Below are 22,029 nucleotides of genomic sequence, written 5' to 3'. Positions count from 1 at the left end.
TACTCTTGTTAGAGTCGGGTATGTTTAGGGACGGTGCCAAGGGGGGGGGGGGGGCGGCAGCGCGCCGCGGGACAGAGAGATGGGTTCGAATCGTAGCCATGGCGTGTTTTCCTTCAGCAAGAAATTCATCCACACTGTTCTGCACTCGACCCAGGTAAGGTGAATGGGTACCAGGCAGGAGTAATTCCTTGCATGCACTGAGCGCCGGTGACGGTATATAGCTCGAGCTAAAGTCGGGGTAATAATAGCAGCGCTTTGTATCCTCTGGCAAAAAGCGCTTTATAAATTCAGCTATTATTATTATCATTATTATGGACGCCCCTTTGTGATTTTTCCGAGTCATGAAAAAAGAAAGAAACGGGATGGAAATAAAGAAGTAGAGGAAAAGCAAAATGAAGAGAGGAGAAAAATGATGTAAAAGGTATAGATGTTTGGGCCGTTTAACTCTATATTCTGTCAATATTTTGACAGAAAATTATGATGTGACCCAAGTCGTCTCGCCCCCCCCCCCGAACCCTGTCAAAATTGCACGGGCTGCCCCTGGGTGCATTCATCCGGTATTGATCAATATGTACACCCGTAATAAGGTTTATGATACAACCATATAGTGTAGATAGCACAATGTCTACAAGACTCAAACCATGCAACAGAGATGGATGAATGGAGAGACCAGCATGGTGACATGAAGAAAAAAAACAGATATTTTTGCTGTGATTTCAAAATAATCATACAGCAAATTATCAGCGCTCAAACACGTTTAACAAGAGGTTGAATGTCAGGAGAAAAAATAATATATATAAAAAAAGATTGTGTATATGATTATGAGAACTTAAGTTCGCAAATGGCATGAGCCTGAGAATTTTATTGTTCAATGCATGCTGGCGTCCTGTGTGCAATACTTTGGAACCGCAGGGTTGTTACATTGAATAATTTCGCTCATCGGACTCATTATGACTTCTCGCTTGCGTGTTCGTACCTTGCGGAGTGAGAGAATACCCGCGGCAGACGAACGTGCCTTAAACTATTCTTTTGCACCCTTTCAAAATGGCAGCTCCGAGTTTCGCCACTGATTCAAAAGAGATTCCGGATGAAGTGAAGGAAGGTGAACTGACTAGAGTGGATACTAAAAAGCGAGGAGAATGGACCAAGAAGATTGATTTTTTCCTGGCTCTCTGCGGGGCATCGATTGGACTTGGAAATGTATGGCGGTTCCCTTATCTTTGTTATAAGCATGGAGGAGGTAAGCAATGGCGAACAGATGGGTCCTTGAGGGAAGTTTATTGCTACCCCCTCCCCATCCCCCGAAAAAAGGGTCCAAGGTCTAAAAAGGTACAAGACGGAGGGGAAGGAGGAAAAAATGAAGAAAATGAAAGGGAAAAGGATCAAATATTAAATATTGAGAGCGCCACGTGCGAGCTGAAAATCTTTTATTTTCCGTTCTGAAATATTGATATTGTAAGGGATTTTTGCAATCATTAACATGGGTACGTACCAAACAAATCATGCGAGCACAAATTGTAATACTCCTATACGGAAAAACGGACATTCTAAGTATTATATTTTTGTTATTATGAAGGAGGATAGGCATCTAACTACACAATTATTCATGTGAGCGTGAAGCACGAGCTGATTGGGTTTTTTTTCGATTTAGTCCTAAAACCGGGACATAATTATTCTAATCACTGTTGGTACAGAAGCGCTGGTTGGATTTTGGGGGGATGTAGACCTCAAACCGGAACATTCACTGTCGGTACATGGAACAGCACTGGTATGGGTGACCCGACAGTTTATCATCAGTCCTATAGCCCCTGGATTCCCCCCCCCCCCCCTTTAAAAATCTTTTTCCTTTCTGTTTTTCCCATATCTCCTCTTTAATTACCAACGATATCAGGTGTAATAGGGGGGAGGTCGTGCCCACCCTACCCACCCCCCCCCCCTCCCCTTTAGCGGCAGCCCTGATTACAACCTCAAGCATATAGGCCTCCCGCCATCCCTCCCCCAGTCTTGAACGTAGAAATTTAGGTTTTCTCTTGTGATCTGTCATGTCTGTTTGAAAAGCACGTATTTGCCCTTTAATATACTTGAATTGTACGATATAATAGCTTTTCAATCGACCATCGGAGTGTTAAGAGGCCATTGAGCTTTGAGACGGGGGGGGGGGGCTGGTACATTCCGGTGGTTAATATTTTTCAATGCTTCATTCACCATGTTCAGTGGATATTTTTCACTAGTTAGGCCCAATATTCTATTGCTTTATTATGTTAGATGGTGATATTCAATAGACCGTAACTATATGAAATGCGTCTGAAATGTGTAATTCATTTTTTGTGGGCTCGCTCCTACCTGCGAGCATGGCGAGTGGTGGGTACAGAGTTTGAATTAGTGACTGTAATTTGCTGTCTGCGTCGAACATTTGTATTTGTATTGTATTTTATTTATTTAATCACGGTTCAGCTAGAAGCTGCTTTTTAGCAAGGCTGTGAACAAATGATAATAACAAATAATACCAACATTAAATAAGTTTACAAAAATAAGAACGAAAACATTATATATCTAAGCATGAATAAAATAGAATTGGCAAAAGTAAAATTGGAGTAAACAAAAATGACAAATTAATAGACGAAATAATGTACAGAGTTATGTCAAAATTAAACAATAAATAAAGAAAAATGAGGGTTTATAATGCAGTATCAACAAGGGTGGTCGGGGTGGAGCACTGAATTAAGAGAGTGATATGAGACGTGCAAATGAAGTCGGTTTTTTTCTAATCTGGTTGTTGCGGGTAGGTTATTGAATAATTTAGGAGCTGAATAAAGGTTTTTTTTTTTTAGATATTAGAGTGAGGCTTTGGTATTTGTATTTTTGGGGTTATGTTTCTTAGAAGATATCCTCGTGATTTAAATGTGATTCGAGTACAAAGGACAGATGGAGCTAGATTATTGGCCAATTTAGAAATGGTAAAAATTGACTGATTGTTCCATCTCTTGTTGAGTTGATCTACTTTTAAAATGGCATATATATTCGCTTATCGGAATCGACTATTTAAGACAGATTTCATTGCCCTGTTTTGTAGAACTTGGAGACGATTTAGTTGGCTTTTATTGTCATTTCTCCAGATTGTACAACAATAGTCAATATCGGTTGGATTAAAGCCTTGTACAGCATAAGAGCTGAGTTTTTTGGTATATAACATCGAATGCGTTTTAAAGAATAAAATGTCTGTAAAACTTTTTTCCAACACTGTAAATTTTGGGGGTCCAAGTTAGGGAGCTGTCTATTATTACGTCAAAATATTTACATTGGCTTACCCTTTGCAATTCATAATTTTGCATTTGTATTTTGATATCATCAAATTGACGGAGCTATGCTTTAGATCCTAATCCGGTGTTGGTTAATAGTTCATTATTAGAGAACCATCTAGAAATTAGCATTAAATCTCTGTTAATAGTCATTTCTAAATTTCTGGGCTCTTTAAATGCAAAGTAAATGCATGTATCAGCTCCATATAAAGAGAGGGAACATTGTTCTACAAATCTGACAAAATCATTTAGAGTGATTATAAAGAGGAGGGGGCCTTGGATACTCCCCTGAGGCACTCCGCTTTCAACAGTAAGAAAACCTAACATATTACCATTGACCGTTGATTGCTGCCTACCACAGAAATAATAGCGAAACCATATTACTACATCCTGATCAAATCCAAAGTAAAATAATTTATTTAACAATAATTCAGACGATATTAGATCAAATGCCTTATCCAGGTATATAGTGACCATACCAATAACGTAACCTTGATCAATTTTGTTAGCAAAATCATCAATATTTAACACGGCAGTGGTTGTTGAGTGGCCTGGACGAAAACCATGCTGGCATGGATCAATAAAAGACAGTTTTTGTATTAACTTCTTGTGTTTTTTTATTATGAAGCATACATCGTAAAGATTTCCACATAGCAGAACAATGCCCTTTGTTGTTCAAAATTATCTCTGAAATATATTGCTTTTTTGCCTTTCGTATCATATCTGTAACAATATTCATAAGATTTCTGTATAATATCCAGTCACTGTCAGATTTCGAAAATTTAGCACGTCTTTTTTTTATTTCCTTTCTTTCCTTTATCTTGGTCAATATGTTACTATTTATCCATGGAGATTCTTTTGTCGCACTCTTTATTTTCCCTAAAAGGTGCGTGTTTATTCAAAACTGGACAAAATTTACTAGACTTAATTTCATAGGCAATATTAGCTTCTGTTTCAGAAAGAACATCTTGCCAACACAAATCCACATTGGCATGCTTTGTTTCGAGGGGAAGGGGTGGGGGCACTCAAGTACATTGACCACATTTTCATACGTTGTCAGTCGTTCCTAAATCCTAACTATCATTTTCACCTTTTCTCATTGACCCACCGTCTTCCCAAGCCCCTCATTTCAGAGGTAAACTGCCAATTCGTCTACTACCAACTCGTCCACTCATCGCGTGGCCTTCTTTCATTCAGTCGAATGCCAGTCCGTCCATCAACATTTTGTCAAACAACTATTTGGTCCAAAAACCATTTGATCCAATCATCACTTCGTCTAATCACCAGTTCGTCTATTACCATTTCGTCTAATAACCAGTTGGTCTAATACCCATTTTCTTTTCATTCATTTTGCATAATTAACACTTTAGTTTAATTGGCATGAGACGAATTGGAAATAAACCAATTACACAACACAGAATAACCACTGGGTCATGTCCCGAATTTTCCCACTTTCCATTGCTATAAACGTTTCCATTTAAGTCTATAATGCCATTCTGTCCATCAACATTTCGTCTAACAACTATTTGGTCCAATAACCATTTGGTCCAATCATCACTTAGTGTAATCACTTTTTCGCCTATGACCATTTCGTCTAATAACCAGTTGGTCTAATATCCGTTTCAATTTCATTCATTTGCACAATTAATTGACACTTAGTCCAATTAGACCAAATGGTATATGGACTAAATGGCTATAAATGTAATTGGACTGACTGGTTATTATACGAAATATAGAGTAGAACAATTGGCAATTAGACCATAAAGATGAACTGATTATAGACCTAAATGATAGTAGACGAGTTGGCAATAAAGGGAGCAGTTTGTCATTGTCATGGTTTTAAATCTGAAAGGAAGCCTCTGAGGTGTGGAACGCCACAGGGGTCCATTCTTGGGCCTCTGTTGTTTCTTATTTATATCAATGATTTGTGCAATACGTCTGAGGTTTTAAAGTACATTTTATTTGCAGATGACACTAGCATTTTTAGGTCACATGAAGATCTATTTGAATTAAAAAGTATTTTTAATAATGAACTTGATAACATTTTCAAACTGGCTATATGAACAAACTCTAATTCCATGATTTTTACAAATAGAAATGTTGATATCAATCTGATAACCAAATTAAGCATGGCTCATCCTTGAAATTTCTTGGCGTGAGTTGACATGGAAATTCCATCTTAACATCATTTCTAATGAAATATCAAGAATATATGAATATTATTCAGAATTAAAATGTTACCAACTGTGATTTTAAAAATGATATACAATGCTATTATTGCTCCTTTTCTTGATTATGGTATTAGCCAAAATTAATCTCGATAGACTTTTTAAATCACAAAAACGTGCAATAAGAATAATTATTCGTTCATCTTTTTTAGCCCATACTTCACCCATATTTTATAATCTGAAACTTTTAAACATTTATGACATAATCAATACCAGCTCCGAAATTGTTTGTTTTAATGTTATCGGAAACTTGTATCTACTTCTCTAATAGAATATTTTAACCTGAATTACAATATACATTCTTATCCTACAAGAAATGCAAATAATTTTCATCTTCCTAAAATAAGAACGTCACTGGCACATCAATCCATCATTTATCAAGGTCATGTAGTTTTCACTGACATATGAAATACGTAATGCAAAAACACTTATTTTATTCAAAAGAACTGAAGTTCAAAAGATTCCTTCTTGAGAAATACAATGGCTGAATGATGTATGAATTATGTATACCATTGGTATTATTATGTTAGAGCATGACACTTTTTATGTCTTGGGTCATTGTCTATGTGTACTTTTAAGTTATTTTTTTTAAACATGCTTTTGTTATATCCCTGTATGTCATTATTGAATTTCTATGTCACTTTTTCGTTTATTAATGGGTCGGCCTAAATATAAAAATTTCCTTTTTTTAGTACGATTCTGAACCATAATGCAATTTGTACACCGATTTGTAATATATGTATTTGAAATTTGTATCATATTTTTAAGGAAAGGTTTTACTGAGAGAATAAAACAATTTGAATTTGAATTGGACGAATTGGAATCAAACCATTTAATTGAATGCATCATATAAACATCAAACTTGTTTCATAAGCAATTTTCCTATGGTTTCAGATTTTGAGGCCACATACCCTTGCACTGTAAAACGCTGTTTGAAATTTTAAGCACGTTGTTTAAGCTTGTCACTCTAACAACTATTGTTTAAACTTTTAAACAACTCGGCTTAAACAACGTGCTATTTTTTTTATTGTGTGGGGAGACAATTGGTCATCACATTCGTTGTACATACCAGTAGGCCTTTTGGAACGATAACTCAAGGTCGCGCCAACTCATCTGCTGAGATCATGAAAGCTAATCATGATGGTGATGGTGATGATGATGATCAAGATGAATGATTGTTCTGAAGCTCACAGGAATGACTTGTTATTTCGAGCTGAATGATAACGAATGGCAAGTCAACATACACCCGCACACCCACACACACTTCCACCCCGATTAAGGCGTGTATATGAACGATAATTATATGACAAACGGGTTTTTTTACGCAAAATAAAGCAGAGAGACGCCATTTTACGGCAGTGATCATGGTGATGCGCTATACAAGCACGTTGGACAAATAATTGTTGATGCTCATTTATAAAACCCTATAAGACGTTGCACACATTCATAAGAACCAACCAACCGCCAAATTCCCTCTCCCATTCCAAAAATGTAGAGAATTCGGTACTCAATATCGGGCTCAAGATTCTGATTCGTTGATGACTATCTTTTTATAATAATGAATATGCATATTGAGATCAAATCGTGTTTCAGTCACTTCCCTCTTCTCACCCTATCACAACGAAAAAAAACATATACGTTTCTCCTAATTTTAAAGAAATTCAAAATATAAGTGGTTAATGACTTACCCACAGCCTACTCTGCATGGAAAGGAATGTCCCTTCCCCCCCCCCCCCCCACCCGTGATAGTAATCAAATATGACGTGTTACAGGTTCATGGGAAGTACTAATTTCTACTCCTGTCAGTTGAACTTGAAGCAGTCACGATAATCATTAATTTTTGTTCCTTCTCAATGTAGAATGTGGAAAAGTGTTAAAGAATGTCGTGTGTTACAGGTCAATTTCTCCAAAACGGTAATCCAAAGAAGCAAAATAAGATTTCGCAAAACCCAACTCAGCTTGTCTGGTATAAAATGTGATAAACGGTAGAATCACTTATACATGTACATTGGTATTTTGTGATATGAAATATCATTAATATTTGATTTGCTGTAAATTCGGTTTAAAAAGAATGAATACGAACTTGATTGTCCAGTCTCAAAAGCAGGGATGTTTCATAAACTCTTTGTCCGAAAAGTTGTAAAATCTGACAACTTTCCTTGATTTTTATTGGCTGAGAAGCAATTTATCTGTCGGATAAAATGTCTGGCAAGTCCTTTCATGAAACAAAAACCCGATTTTTCACTGTTAACATGGCCAACGAGAAATAGATAAAAAGGCACCCTATAAAGTGTGTGTATAAACATGTGTGAATTACCTTCTACATAGCTTTAAGATGTCATGTACAGTTTTGTTGAAGTTTATAAAAACACAATAATAAAATCAGAAAAATCCATACTTTTATTTCATTTTCGAAAAACATTGAACGAAAGAAAGATAGGATTAATCTATAATTAATTTCTATTTTTGAAAAAAATACAACAAAAGATAAAATAAAGTGTACTTTATTTTTTTCAATTTCTGACGAACAAACAGGAGCTTTCTTGGTGCCTTACTTCCTGAGTCTGTTAATAGGGGGTATTCCCCTCCTTATCATCGAGATTGGATTAGGTCAATTCACAGGACAAGGACCAGTTACAGCATGGGGTATGATATCACCCCTTTTCAAAGGTGAGTACCCCTTCCCTCTTTTTTTTCCCTATCCCCCCCCCCTCCCACCTTTCTCCAGTGGCGTAAGCAGGCGGGGGTAGGGGGCAAGCTGCCCCCAGCGGATTTTAAAGGGGAAAGAGCAAAGGGAGAAAGAGAGAAAGGGAATAAAGAAAAATAAAAGGGCCGGGGAAGGGGGGGAGGAAAGGAAGGGAAAGAAAGAAAGAACATTAATAGGGAAAATAGAAGGAAAGGAGGGCACGTGAGGAAGTACAAACTATCCTGAAATACTGTCATTAGCATGATTAGCAAGAGAAGAATGTAAAATCAAAAGATATGACTCAATGGCACGGGCAAATATGGTGGGAAAATGGGAGAAAGAGGCAAAGAGAAACGGGAAATGAAGGTAAAGCCAAAAGCTAAATTGTAAAATCAGAATATGAAAAAAAAATGGACAAGAAAATGGAAAAGAACTTAACACGACCGGGCTGCCAGGGATTGAAAAATAAAATATAAAAAAAACCGGGAAGAGATGTGGGTGGCGTCTATATAAGCTTATTTTATGCAATAATGATCGGGAAAAAATCCTTAGCCAGGGATTTGTCTAGTTATAGCCCCCTATATTATGTCCTAACCTAAGTAAACCTAACATATGTAAAGCTTTACGCTTCGCTCGCTTGCAAATTTACAATTTTTTCCACATTTGCTCTGTTGTGCTGCCTCAAAATATTTCCTTTATTATTCGCAAGTGCGTTGAAGTTGATATGTGTTATGATTACGGGAGCATTTGCCCCCCCAGTGAGTTGGCCCAGCCCCTGAAATTTTGAAAAATAATTTTTAAAAAATGTATAGTAAGTGTTGTCAAAAGCACGTGCGAAAGCTGCGAAGTGCTCCAAAAACAGCTTTTTCGCTGTTTAAATTTTGAAAATTGTCTCATCCATTCACTGTAAAAGCTCCCAACAATTTTTGTCACTAACACAAATCTTTCTGGTTATTTCACAAAATTCAAAAAGTCGCTCGCTCTTCGCGCTCGCAGTAACTATTGACTGATATAAGTAAATTATCTGTTCACATGGGGCTTAAAAATCCTATGTTCAAGTCAATATGCTTTTCGTAATTAGAGTTTTTTTACTCGTTTAAGCGAGATACACATCCTGCGTATTCATAATTTTCATAAATCAAAAAGTAATTGCTTAATTAGATAGCTATCTAGTTCATGATTACAAAAAGTGCTTAGAACGTCCAGTTATCTCAGGATATTAAAAACAATCAGCTTCGCGCTCGTGTTATTTATTTGGTGAGATATCATCTTCATGATCCAATGCAAACAGCTATAACACGTTGCTTTTCAATTCAGTAGTGTCTACATTTTAAAAAAGAAAGATAAGCTCGCGCTTCTTGCTCAATTTTGAGAAATAGGCGAAGTATTTGTGTGTTTCCCCCTCCCCTCAAATTTTCTTTTGCCTCCCCGAGGTTAAAAATCCTGGTGCCGCCATTGCGCAGGACTCGATCCGCATAGCACTGACCCCCCAAATTTCTACAACCGAGAAAAAAAAAGACGGAAGAAAATAAAAGGAAGATCTAAGATATGTTATTTTTCTGAATACCATGTCAAAATCAATCTCAAAGATAGATTCTCATGAAAAGGTTTTTTTTCTCGCTCGCTTCGCTCGCTCAGGACTTATATTAAGCAACTTTTTTCTGTGCACGCCATGCTGTGCCCCCTCTTCTTTGTACTTATAACGCATCGAGGAATACAGTACAAGTATCCGTAGGGAGTATCAAGTGTATTGATGAAAGAATCAAAGGAATTTTTTATCCCATTATTTTGGTGGGATTATATTAAATAACAATATCGAATATACACACAAAAATATAATGAAAATAGAGATAAAAGAAGAAAAAGTATTTACAATTCGAAAAGAGGAACATACCACGTACATTATGCTGCCCACGATAGGCCATTTTAAAAGTAACGTATACAATTTTTTCAAACCAACAGTAGCCCCACCAAATTTTTTTGTCTAGAACCCCGCCTGCTGCAACATTAAATATTTACAATACTAGAAATAATGATATCCCAAATAATTTCGTAACCTTTGTTTCTTTTGATCATTATTTTATTTTCCACAATCATAATTTCCCTTCTTCCTATCCATCTCTCCTTCCCCTTTTCACCTTCCCTTTCTATTTCTCTCTTTACCTCTCTTTCCTTCTATCTCTCTCTCTCTTTCTCTCCCTCTCCTCGCTCTTCTCTTTATTTCTATTGCATTCACATCTGTGCTGTCTATTTAGGAATCGGAGTCGCTGGCCTGGTCATCCAGGCCCTCCTGGACATGTACTACGCGGTCGTCATGGCTTGGGGCATCTACTATCTCTTCTGGTCGTTCAGAGCCGTTCTTCCCTACTCGACGTGCGACAACCACTGGAACACTCCCTGCTGCTTTGCTACGAACGCCGAGACGAACGCGACCACGTCGTCGGGCGATTACAACACGACGTACGAGTTGACCACAGACACGATGTTTAATGCGAGTGACGAGTGTGGCAACGAGTCCGCCTCGGCTACTGTGGAGTTTTGGAAGTAGGTTGCTCTTATCAAATGCATCGTAATTAGACGCCTCCCGTCCACATGGCATTATGAACATATCATACGTGCGCCCAGAAGTAAACTGAGACTACGTAAAGAGCAGGGTCTTAACAGACCAGATCCAGAAGTAACTAAATAGGTATCGGCACAACCACAAAAGAATAACATGAGTGGCCAAAGATCATAGATGTAATTCAAGTAAAAAAAAAATCACATGGGAAGTAAAAGTCTTCAAAGGGAGGGCAGGGAGGGTGAGGGGGGGGGGGGGCTTGCACCCCTTTTACCCCCCGGATTACCGGCCTTTTATAGCCAATGAAGATATTTTGAAAACAATAAGACAATTTATTACAGATAAAAGGTTGAAATGATTAACAACACTATGTTTGATTAAACCTAATACTTAAATTGCACTAACCTTTAATCATAAAAATTTATGACAATCGTAAACGATAGTATTATGTGACTTAATACAATAAAACAAAAATTTATGAGTTAAAATTCCGATAAGAGGTTTGCATATAAGGAGGCTTCGCGATTTTTTTTTCCGGAATGACAAAAGCTATCTTCTTTTCTTTTCCTGTCCTTAAACAATTCCTGATTGGACGTGGTTTTACTCCATGACTATTTGATCATACGGATGTGACTACATACTATGCATATTGGTCTAATTTTGTTTTGCTATAATTCGTTCATGCCGTTTCTCATTGTTATATTTCCCTTGTTGCAAAATGATCAAAATCATCAAAGTGACTGTTGAAGACGCTTATTATACCCAGACGCCCGCTGGAGGGACAGTTGTGGGTTAAGTTGTGTATCAATAGCAGCTTGATTTCCTACCGATCTTGGTCCTTGTAAAGCTTAGTACATTTTTCCGATTGGTTGGTACAAAATACAATATATTTTATTGTTATCGGCGGATAGAACTTAAAACGCTATATTTTGCTGCGGTGAAACCAACATGCACAGACCAATACAGACTTCATGTCAGGGCCCCACAAAAATCAGTACTTTTGGACTTGTTAATAAAATTTTGGAATGCATTGATGTAATAATGAATAAATAAGACAACATACAAATTTACTATATACTTTTGAGGGTTATATAATTTACCTTGTGCATTCTACATCAATTTCGAATGATTGGAATGATAGGAAGATCATCTGGATTTTGCACGATGGTAGGCCTATCTGCCTCTGGTAGGCATATGTAAAAAAAAAACAGAAACGATATATCAATAAAAAAAAATTAAAAAATAAATGCATTCTGTAAATGAATGCTTTAATTCCCTATACAGCTCTGAGAGATTATGATGGTCCATTCATGAACGTATTTAACTAAGTATATATTATTTGAATCATTGCACCAGTGTAGTAAAAATAATGATAGTGATGATAATGATGATAATGACATTAATGATGATGATTACTATGACATTGATGATGATGATGGTGATAATAATAATAATAATTGTAATAATACATTTGAACGAAATAAAAATCAATGTATTGTTAATTTAATTTTATAATTCATTTTAATGGCAGTCGTAAGGTTCTTCAGATTCATTTATCAGATGGGATCCATGATATAGGAGCAGTCAATTGGCAACTTCTACTATGTCTGTTCTTTGCTTGGATCCTCATCTACCTATGCGTATGTAAAGGGGTTAAAACATCAGGAAAGGTTTGTGCCAAAGCCATATTATATCCATTAATAATACCACAGAAAACTAAACTTTAACAAACAATATGAACAAGACAAACCAGAATCACAAGTAAATAAATTCATACATTGTATAAATATATAACAGAACTAGAGAATTAGAAATACGGTGTGTTTGTAATTGTCCAAATGAAATAACTATAATTTTGAAAATGTGAATAAATTGAAAATGAAAAAGAATGACGACTTCAGATATGAAGCATAAAAAACCCTTTTATAGTGTGAATCTAAATTTCTTTGTGATTTCATTTCTGTCTTTCTTCCCTCTTTGTTTTACGTCTTTGCTTTGCATTGGAGGTATTGTACACTGTATATCTAACATTTTCAGAAGAGGCCCTTTATGTCTGATTCACCAAACATCAATAACCAAAAACAAAAAAGCATAGTTTTACGAAAGATTTTTTTCCACCGGATAATATTAATTTGTAATGTGCACGTGATACACAGAAAACATTTCTCAAGTGACATGAATTTTAGAATTCATGTATATCATGTGATGGTGTTCTTTCACTTATCGGCAACAAAACGTTCTTATTCCCTCTCCACAGGTCGTGTACGTGACTGTTCCTTTACCATATATATTACTTACCATCCTCCTAATAAGAGCTGTGACCTTACCCAATGCGGTGGACGGAATTGTTTTCTACCTCAAACCAAACATCACAAAGCTTCAGGAAAGTCAGGCAAGTCTTACTCAATTAAAAAAATTCATACTTGATACATGATAGAAATACAATATGTTCTGCACATGCCCCCCCCATACAGCGCCCAAAATTGACACAAAATCACAACAAGGTCACAGGAAAGTGAGGGAAGTTTCACTCAGGCTCAAATTGATGACATGATCATGATGCCATGTTCCGCAAGCCCGCCCCACCTAATTACCCGCAAATTGACACAAAACTTTCTGACAGGGAAAAAACAGTTCAAAGCTCACCATTTTCGATTTGTTTTTCTCTGTCGAAAATTTGATTAACAAGCAGAAAACTCCTATTCAACCCCTTTACACTATTCTATTTATCTTTCACACACTTTTCTGTTGTCCTTTTTCACATTTGTTCATATCCCCCCCTGGATCTGAAGCTGATAAGATGTTGGCCATGCCCCCACCCTCACTACCCATGCACCTCTTATCTAAATCGCGGAGGGGGGGTGGGGCTCGGTGAAAACCACGTTTTCAGGTATTCCAATTCAATTCTTCGGCTAATTATTGCGTCTTTTCGGGAGAGTGGGAAAATTGTACCTTTTCTTTCCACAAAAATCTATAAAAATCGACCAAGCTTCAATGATGAAACTGATGAAAATGAAATGATGAAAATCAATATTTTAGTATTCGAAATAGACATAAAATGAAATACTCCGAAAATTTGCTTTGCCCAATAATGATCGTGGGCCCGGCAGCCGCTGTGCAGCGCCAGATCGACGAGGCTCTATCCCTTTAATCGTTGAACGCCAAACAGGGTAGCAGGAACTCCCATCTTTTGATCTGACGCGGCCGGGTTGTTTTTTTCAGGATATAAGAAAATTTTTTATGCCAATGAAATGTTTTGAACTGTTTATATGGGGTGTGTTTTACTCTTGATTGCTGTCAGTGGCTGCGTTGACAATTTCAATACAATTTAAGTCCCTTACATTGCTGCAGCTACAATAGTTTTAGCGAATAAATATTGAACAGTTATATAAGTGCGCACTTTCAATATTCATAAATGCTCTTTTTTTATTTAAAAAAATCACATGAATGCAAATTCAAAATCAATTATTATAGTAACGAAATTGCACTTTTATACATCATACAATTTACCGCTACGTTACAGAACTTCTAATCATAAACGGCCGAAACCATTTAATTTTCATTCGTTTTTGGCCCCTTGTGAAAGCTTTAGAAACGTCCCAGTGCATTATTAATATTGTCATCTGTATACCTCGCAGAATTTGATTGATTGGCTTGAAGCCATGCAACGTTTTCAATAGGAAGACTTAAAAAAAAATTATAATGACAATGATACAACTCTGATCACAGCAATGTTGATGAAAGATCTATGCATTGCGTTTTGAAATAATCTGCCGATGGCTCATGAATGTCATAATTTCATGAATTGATCTCACGCAAAGTACACCAGGGTCCCGTAACACCGAGGTTCGCGATTAATCGTACGCTTGATTGTTCATTGTAGTCAATGCAATCAATCGTAGAAAAATGTAGTACGATCCTTGCTAAGCTTTGTGTTACGGACCCAGGACTCTTGTCTCCAATCAGCACTTGTAGATTGCATTTATTAATGCAATTATTCTCTGTTACTGTTAATCAAGTGAAACTGCGTTGGCATGCGTTCATTTATTACGCTAACCATGCTACAGCTACCATCTCCAGTCCCGATTTGTTTTTATATGATTGGATAAGGAAAAGGGTTGATTAACACACACTTTCAGAAAATGTTTTAATCAACCTATCGGGTTGATTAATATGATAATGAACCTACTTACTTTTGGTTACGGATAATCTCCATTCATCTTACATTCAACTTTCTTTTAACCTTTACAGTTGATAGGTTCTTGTCAACCAACCATTATTTCTGAGAGTGTTTATAGGAAGTCCCCCAGTCCCAGAGAAGAAGTGAAAAAATGTGGAGAAAGAAGAGTGCCAGGCATGGCAAAATGAAATCCATTTCTTGTTGTTGTTGTTATTTTGCTTGATATGTTTTTTCTCGCCTGCAAAGCAAATCGAGGCTATAGGCGCCGCTTTCCCGACGGCGGCGACGTCGTCAACATCAAATCTTAACCGAAGGTTAAGTTTTTTTAATGTCATCATAACTTAGAAAGTATATGGGCCGAGTTCATGACACTTGGACATAATGGGTATCAAGTATTACTGAACACTATGCCAGAGTTTGATGTCACATGTTCAAGGTCGAAGGTCATCTAGGGTCATTGAACTTAGAAATTGTTGTGGGAATCAAAACAAGACATAAAGGCCTGGTCACACGGCCCAAAGAGAAGGCCGAATTTCGACAACGCTCGTCACTGGGAACAATATGGGGGAAAAATCGAAAACACGATCGTTGTCTTAGCGGTGCACCGCTAAAGCCAGTGTTGCTTAAACGTTGGTTTAACGGTAGCGAGCAGTAGCGAGCGTTGGTCCGCTCCGACACCCGGCCTCCATACGTACGCCAAACCAAAGTTCATCACTGCAAAGGATCTCTGTTTCAACGCCCGACACCGTTCCAGCAATCCCGTGTCCGCTCGTAAAACGCTTACAACTCCTCCACCAAAGTTTGTGCAACGTTTAATTACCGCCCGGGCAAAGCTGGCGAAGCAGGGTGATCCAGCGTTCAAGATTTCTGCGTTGGCCTAGCGGACCCAAGCGTCCACGAACTTGCGTCTAGCGTTGCCAAACTTTGACTGATGGGCGTTGTTGGAACGGTGATGAACTTTGCCGGAACGGAAAATAACCGCTCCTCACCGTTCGCAATATTTTGTGCAGCTCAAAACTGTCGGAGCGGTAGGAGGGACCATCAGCGGTGGCCGAGCGTATACGGCGTTGCCTTAACGGGGGCCAACTTCTGTCAAACAGTGGTGAACGGTAACGAGCGGTGATTTTTTTCACCGTTTCAGGAACGCTCCAGCAAAGTTCTGGCGGTGTGACCAGGCCTTTAAGTTTTTTTTTAATATTATAACACTGAAAGTATATGGATTTAGTTCAAGAAACTTGGACATAAGATATCAGAGAACACTCTGCACGAGTTTCAGGTCACATGACCAAGGTCAATGAACTTTTGCCTTAAGTGTTGGGGGTATTTGTTTAATTGCCATCATTACTTTGAAAGTTTATCGATTTGAAAGTTTATAAAATGTGGACATAAGAGTAATCTAGTATCACTGTCCGTCAAGCACAAGTCTTTGGTCTCAAGATGAGGGTCAGTGAACATAGTATTTCATCATCACATGAAAATGGTGTTGTTTTGTGAATGATTATTCTATAGTCGTTTTCAAAGTCGGCCCTTCTGCTACATTGAATCGCGTAATGCAGGTGAAACTGCCAGAGGCGCTCCACTTGTTTGTTCTCTCATGTAGAATGTTAATGAAAAGCAGGTTCGGCAGCTTCCCGGGAAATGACTGGATTTCCTGGGAGGTTGCCGACCCTGCCAAGCTGAGAAAAACTGGGAAAAGTTGTAAATGCTGGGGAATACTATAAGATGTACAGGGGAATTCGAGAGTATGCTTGAGAAACAAACAACTGAGCAAAGTACATGAAACCATTATAAAGAAGCATATTTTAAAGGGAAATGAAACCTTTGGAACAAGTTGGCTTGTGTCGAAAAAGAAAATCAAAGAATAACAACAAAGAAAGTTTGAGAAAAATCGGACAAATAATTAGAAAGTTATGAGCATTTGAATGTTGCAATCACTAATGCTATGGAGATCCTCCCAATTGCAATGTGACAATTAGGATGAGTGATGTCACATGTGAACAACTTTCCCTTTGATTGACTACAAAGTACACCCAAAATTTCTCTTTTTCCTTTTTCTGATGGTGATACAAACTGTTCATCCGTGATGTATTCTTTAAAACTCTGCATTACATGCTCTCCTATAGAAAGAACACATGATCTACTGATAGATGTGATAAAAGAGGCAATTAAAGTAAAATATATACTAAAGTAGTGGGGAGAGTTGTTCACAAGTGACATCACACTTCTTTTTCGCATTGCCAATGGGAGGATCTCCATAGCATTAGTGATCGCAATATTCAAATGCTCATAACTTTCGCATAATTTGTCTAATGTTTCTCAAACTTTAGTTGATCCGTTTCTTTGATTTTTCTGTTTTCACACAAGCTATCCTGTTCCAAAGGTTTCATTCTCCTGTAAGTTCTGTTTCAGGTTTAATTTGTTGTTTTTTAAAGGTCAAGTCCACCTCAAAACAATGTTCATTTGAATCAATAGAGAAAATCAGACAAGCACAATGCTGAAGATTTCATCAAAATCGGATGTAAAATAAGAAAGTTATGACATTTCAAAGTTTCGCTTATTTTTAACAAAATAGTTATATGAACGAGCCAGTTACATCCAAATGAGAGAGTCAATGATGTCACTCACTCACTATTTCTTTTGTTTTTTATTGTTTGAATTATACAATATTTCATTTTTTACGAATTTGACGATTAGGACCTCTTTTCCTGAAGCACAAAATGTTAAAATAATGGAATTCTACGTGTTCAGGGAGGAAAGAAACTTCATTTCACATGACAATGACGAGAAAATAAAAATATTTCATATTTCATATAATAAAATACAAAAGAAATAGTGAGTGAGTGATGTCATCAGTCCTCATTTGCATACCGACCGAAATGTGCATATAACTGTTTTGTGAAATGAAGCTAAACTTTAAAATGCTATAACTTTCTTATTTTACATCCGATTTTGATGAAATTTTCAATGTTATGCTTGTTGATTTTTTTTCTCTTTTTATTCAAATCAAGTTTTTGTTGGGATGGACTTGTCCTTTAAAGAAAAAACACTGAAACGAAGATCTATGATCAGATGATTAAAAAAATACAAGAAAGGTATTTAAAAAAAACCTATGGGAGCAAGGCTTGTGAGGAGAAGCATTTCCAACTTTTTCCCCTTTTCCACAAAATTATACACCGGTATTTGGTTACACTTCGTAATTCCGGAGGTTCTTTATTCCGAAGGTTCGTAATTCAGAAACACGTAAATTACCTATACCTCGATGTTCGTTAATCCGAAAACGTAAAAGGTTTCGTTAATCCGAATATTTGTGGCGTTATTCCGAAGGTTCGATAATCCGAAAACAAAATAAGGTTCGATGTTCCGAAGGTTCGTTAATCCGAAAACGAAATAAGGTTCGTTGTTCCGAAGGTTTGTTGGTCCTAAAACGAAATAAGGTTCGTTAATCATTTCGTTTTTGGACTAACGAACCTTATTTCGTTTTCGGATTAACGAACCTTCGGAACAACGAAGGTTATTTCGTTTTCGGAATTACGAACCTTCGGAATTACGAAGTGTAACCATATTTCCCACTCCGATCAACAATGTTTAAAAGTGTGTTTCATGATCGTGCCTGCTCTGCTCAATTTCAGGTGTGGCTAGACGCAGGTACTCAAATATTTTATTCAAACTCACTTGGTCACGGTGTTCTGGTTGCCCTTGGAAGCTTCAACGCGAGAAACCATAATTTTGTTCGGTAAGCCGGGCAACTCAAAAGGGATAATGGTAACCATAATTACTTGCTTAATCAGAAGTCTCTGAAAGCGCTTTACAATCATTCAGCATAATCACCCTGGCTATACAGTGCGTATCAAAGAAGGGACAGCCTTGAAAAGTCTATCAAAATTTAGTTTCAAATCATGATGTATATATTTTGATGTTAGTACATGCTCTGAAGTCTTGTCTTTCAAATGCCATTTAAAAAAAAGACGAGTTTTGTTCATGCTTGAGCAAACACGAAACTTTTTTTTCAGGGGGTAAAAAAGGCTTGCGCCAAATGGCAGAAAATGAGAAAATGTTGATCATCAGACTTCTTGCTAGTTTTTGTTCAACTTGCTCTCATTTTGTGATTTCTGCATCAGTTATGTTCATACTTGGTAAATATGATCCTTGGGTCATACGACACATCACTTTAAAAAATGAAGTGCCAATTCCGCTCTTAAAGAGTGTGTATAGTGACTGCACTTCGGAGTGCTGATTTTTCTCGTTCATATTTGAACTAGACAAATCAGCACTCCGAAGTGCAGTCACTATACACGCTCTTTAAGAGCTGAATTAGCACTTCATTTTTTAGAGTGATGTGTTCATGAGGATGATGAGGTCATATCATCTATGGGTCAAAAGGTCAAATGAAATATGGTAATGTCCATCCATTTTTGAATTTTTTGTTCAACTTGCTCTTATTTATTTATTTATTTCTGCACCAATTATATTCATATTTGGTAGGCCTACATGGTACTTGGGTAATACTGCTTGTGTATCCATTAGGATGATAGGGGTCAAAGGTCATCTAGAGGTCAAAAGATTATATTGCACATTGTATTCATTGCGAAATCAGGTGAAGCTCAAGATTCGCAAACCACTTTGTTTCATTTTGAATGTTATCTTTAACAGCATTTAATATTCTTTCATAAGTAAGAAAAAACTCTTTTGTCAACCCAAGCAAGGAGATTTCCATTATTAATGGGGAAAGCTTGTAATTTATTAATATCCTTTATTATGTGCAACAGCAGTTATGGTGCCTTTGAAAGACATGGATCCTATTATCATGGGGACATAATCCATTGAACAGGTTAAATTGTGTGCTTGACAGGACAATATCAATTCTAACGGAAGGATTCATTCAAAGATGAAAAAATGATTAAATTACAAGCACTCCCGTTGATAATGCGAATCCCTTTGGTTGGGTTGACAATTTTTTGTTAGCTTTTATTTATGAAGAAATATTCAATCCTAAAAAATATCGGGGTTTTTTCTTAAAAAAAACATTTCAAGTGAATTAATAAATTCGAAAATGGATTTTGACAGTATTATTCGAAAATTATGGCAAAGATACTGGAAAGCATTAAAGGAAGTCTGCTGATTAGCAAGAAGTCTGATGATCAATATTTTCTCTTTTTCTGCCATTTGGCGTAAGCCCTTTTTTTAAACTCCTGACAAAAATGTTCCGTGTTTGATCAAGCATGAACGAAACCTATCCCTTTTAATGTTGTTTGAAGTATAAGATCAGCTGTTACGCGCTCTGCGTTTGAAGGAAAAAGTCATACCAGGTATCCATTCACCTATCCTGGGTTGAGCGCAGCACAATAAAATCAATACATAAGGATGGCCTATCTGTTAGAGTACTGTCAAATTTTCATTTACCATTACTTTTCAATCAAATTACATTTTTTTTCAATTACAATTACCAATTACTTTTGTCGTTTACAATTGCAATTTTGAGTACTTTCTAAAGTCATTTTGAAATCTATTTGAATTCTGTACATAGCACCACCGACACAGAGAAACTAACAAGATGAATGTTTATGTTAATGAACATGGATTCTGCCTATTAAACTCTTTGATGCTGAAGCAGTTGATATCAAACAGGTCATGAAATTAAATCGTAAATTGAGTAAGTTTATTGCACAGTTATTGAATGTAATCAAAAGTAGTTGACAGTAATTTAAGTCAATTACATTTTTCAATTACTTTCCCTTTCAAAATCTTAATCGCAATTACAATTACAATTATTCAAAAAAATGTAATTAATTACGTAATTGATCAGTTACCTTGTAATCGAGCCAAATCCTACATTCTACCTCCCTGTTCTTTCTTCTTCGTTTTTTTATCCAGAGACACGCTAGCATACGCTGGAATAGGCTGTGGAACCAGTTTGTTTTCTGGTTTCGTTATATTCGCTGTGCTTGGTTTCATGGCTGGAGAACAGGGTAAATCAGTCGCTGAGGTTGCAAGTTCAGGTATACACCGCCATATTTATTTTTTTTAAGTTTTTTTTTTTTGGGGGGGAGAGGGGGAATCACTGATAATCAATTTCATTAGAATTTCCTGACGAGCAATACAAATTCGTAGGCCCGTATTCTGAAGTCAGGTTTAACTTAGGCCATGGTCTATCTCTGTGCTATAATTATGGGAAGCCAAACGTTTCAAATTTTTTTGTTTACAGTGAATGTTTCTCATGTTTACCGTGCTCTTCACTAATTCTTTAATGGTGAAGACTACTGTCATACGTATTCTTATCAGGCAGTTAGTAATGTTTTGGGAGTCAAATGAGCTAATACATTGAACCTCTACTGTAAGAGATTTATGTAACAGCTGGCTTTCCATATTGTTAAACCACAACTAAAAACCAGAGTTTAAATTAAACGCGACTTCAGAATATGGGCCATAGAGGCACATTGCACAATGAGCATTGACAAGGAGCGGACATAAGTCATATATATACCCTGATCCACGCATGATGAAACTACAATTATAAGTTTTGCGTTTTAGGCTTCTTTTTCTCTTTTTTTTCACCATATCCTATATCATTTTATCACCTTATCTTACTTTATCTTGCCATCTTTTTTTGTCTTGTCTTGTGTCATATTATACTTTTAGTATTGTCTGTCTTGTCTTTTCTTATTTTATATTATCTTATCTTGTTTTATCTCATGTTATCTCATCCTATTTTATCTTATTTTTTTGTCTTGTCTGTCTTGTTACTTCTTTTTTATCTTATCTTGTCTTACCTTATCTTATCTTATCTCATATCTTTATTTTTTATTGTGTGTCTTTTCATTTCTTATCTCATCTTATCTCATATTCCATTCTACAGTAATAGAATATACACTAGGGATACCCCACATTTACTCAGTAGAATTGCATCTTAGCTCATCTTAAACGTATGTAGTCTTCACTTTGTCTTATCTTCAGGTCCTGGTCTTGGTTTCATTGCGTACCCCGAGGCCATCACCCAGATGCCAATCTCTACTCTCTGGGCTGTCCTTTTCTTCATTACCCTACTTCTGGTTGGAATTGATAGTCAGGTTAGTATACAG

The 22,029-nt window shown here is 36.7% G+C and overlaps 1 protein-coding gene across 1 annotated transcript in view; it reads left to right on the top strand.

Annotated features, from left to right (window-relative positions):
• Nucleotides 1–863: 863 nt before the first annotated feature.
• Nucleotides 864–22,029, top strand: part of LOC121415821 (sodium- and chloride-dependent betaine transporter-like) — a 30,928-nt gene continuing 9,762 nt past the window's right edge. Inside the window, exons 1-8 of the mRNA XM_041609163.1 lie at nucleotides 864–1,240; nucleotides 8,063–8,197; nucleotides 10,469–10,757; nucleotides 12,305–12,443; nucleotides 13,031–13,165; nucleotides 18,583–18,686; nucleotides 20,825–20,949; nucleotides 21,905–22,017. Of these exons, the coding sequence (XP_041465097.1) occupies nucleotides 1,045–1,240; nucleotides 8,063–8,197; nucleotides 10,469–10,757; nucleotides 12,305–12,443; nucleotides 13,031–13,165; nucleotides 18,583–18,686; nucleotides 20,825–20,949; nucleotides 21,905–22,017 (1,236 nt within the window). The 5' untranslated portion in view covers nucleotides 864–1,044. The remainder of the gene's footprint in view (nucleotides 1,241–8,062; nucleotides 8,198–10,468; nucleotides 10,758–12,304; nucleotides 12,444–13,030; nucleotides 13,166–18,582; nucleotides 18,687–20,824; nucleotides 20,950–21,904; nucleotides 22,018–22,029) is intronic.

The sequence above is a fragment of the Lytechinus variegatus genome, chromosome 5, assembly GCF_018143015.1.
Source record: "Lytechinus variegatus isolate NC3 chromosome 5, Lvar_3.0, whole genome shotgun sequence".
In the NCBI taxonomy this organism is placed as follows: domain Eukaryota; kingdom Metazoa; phylum Echinodermata; class Echinoidea; order Temnopleuroida; family Toxopneustidae; genus Lytechinus; species Lytechinus variegatus.
Note: the sequence above shows the minus strand (reverse complement) of the source record. Positions and strands in the feature narration are given on the sequence as shown.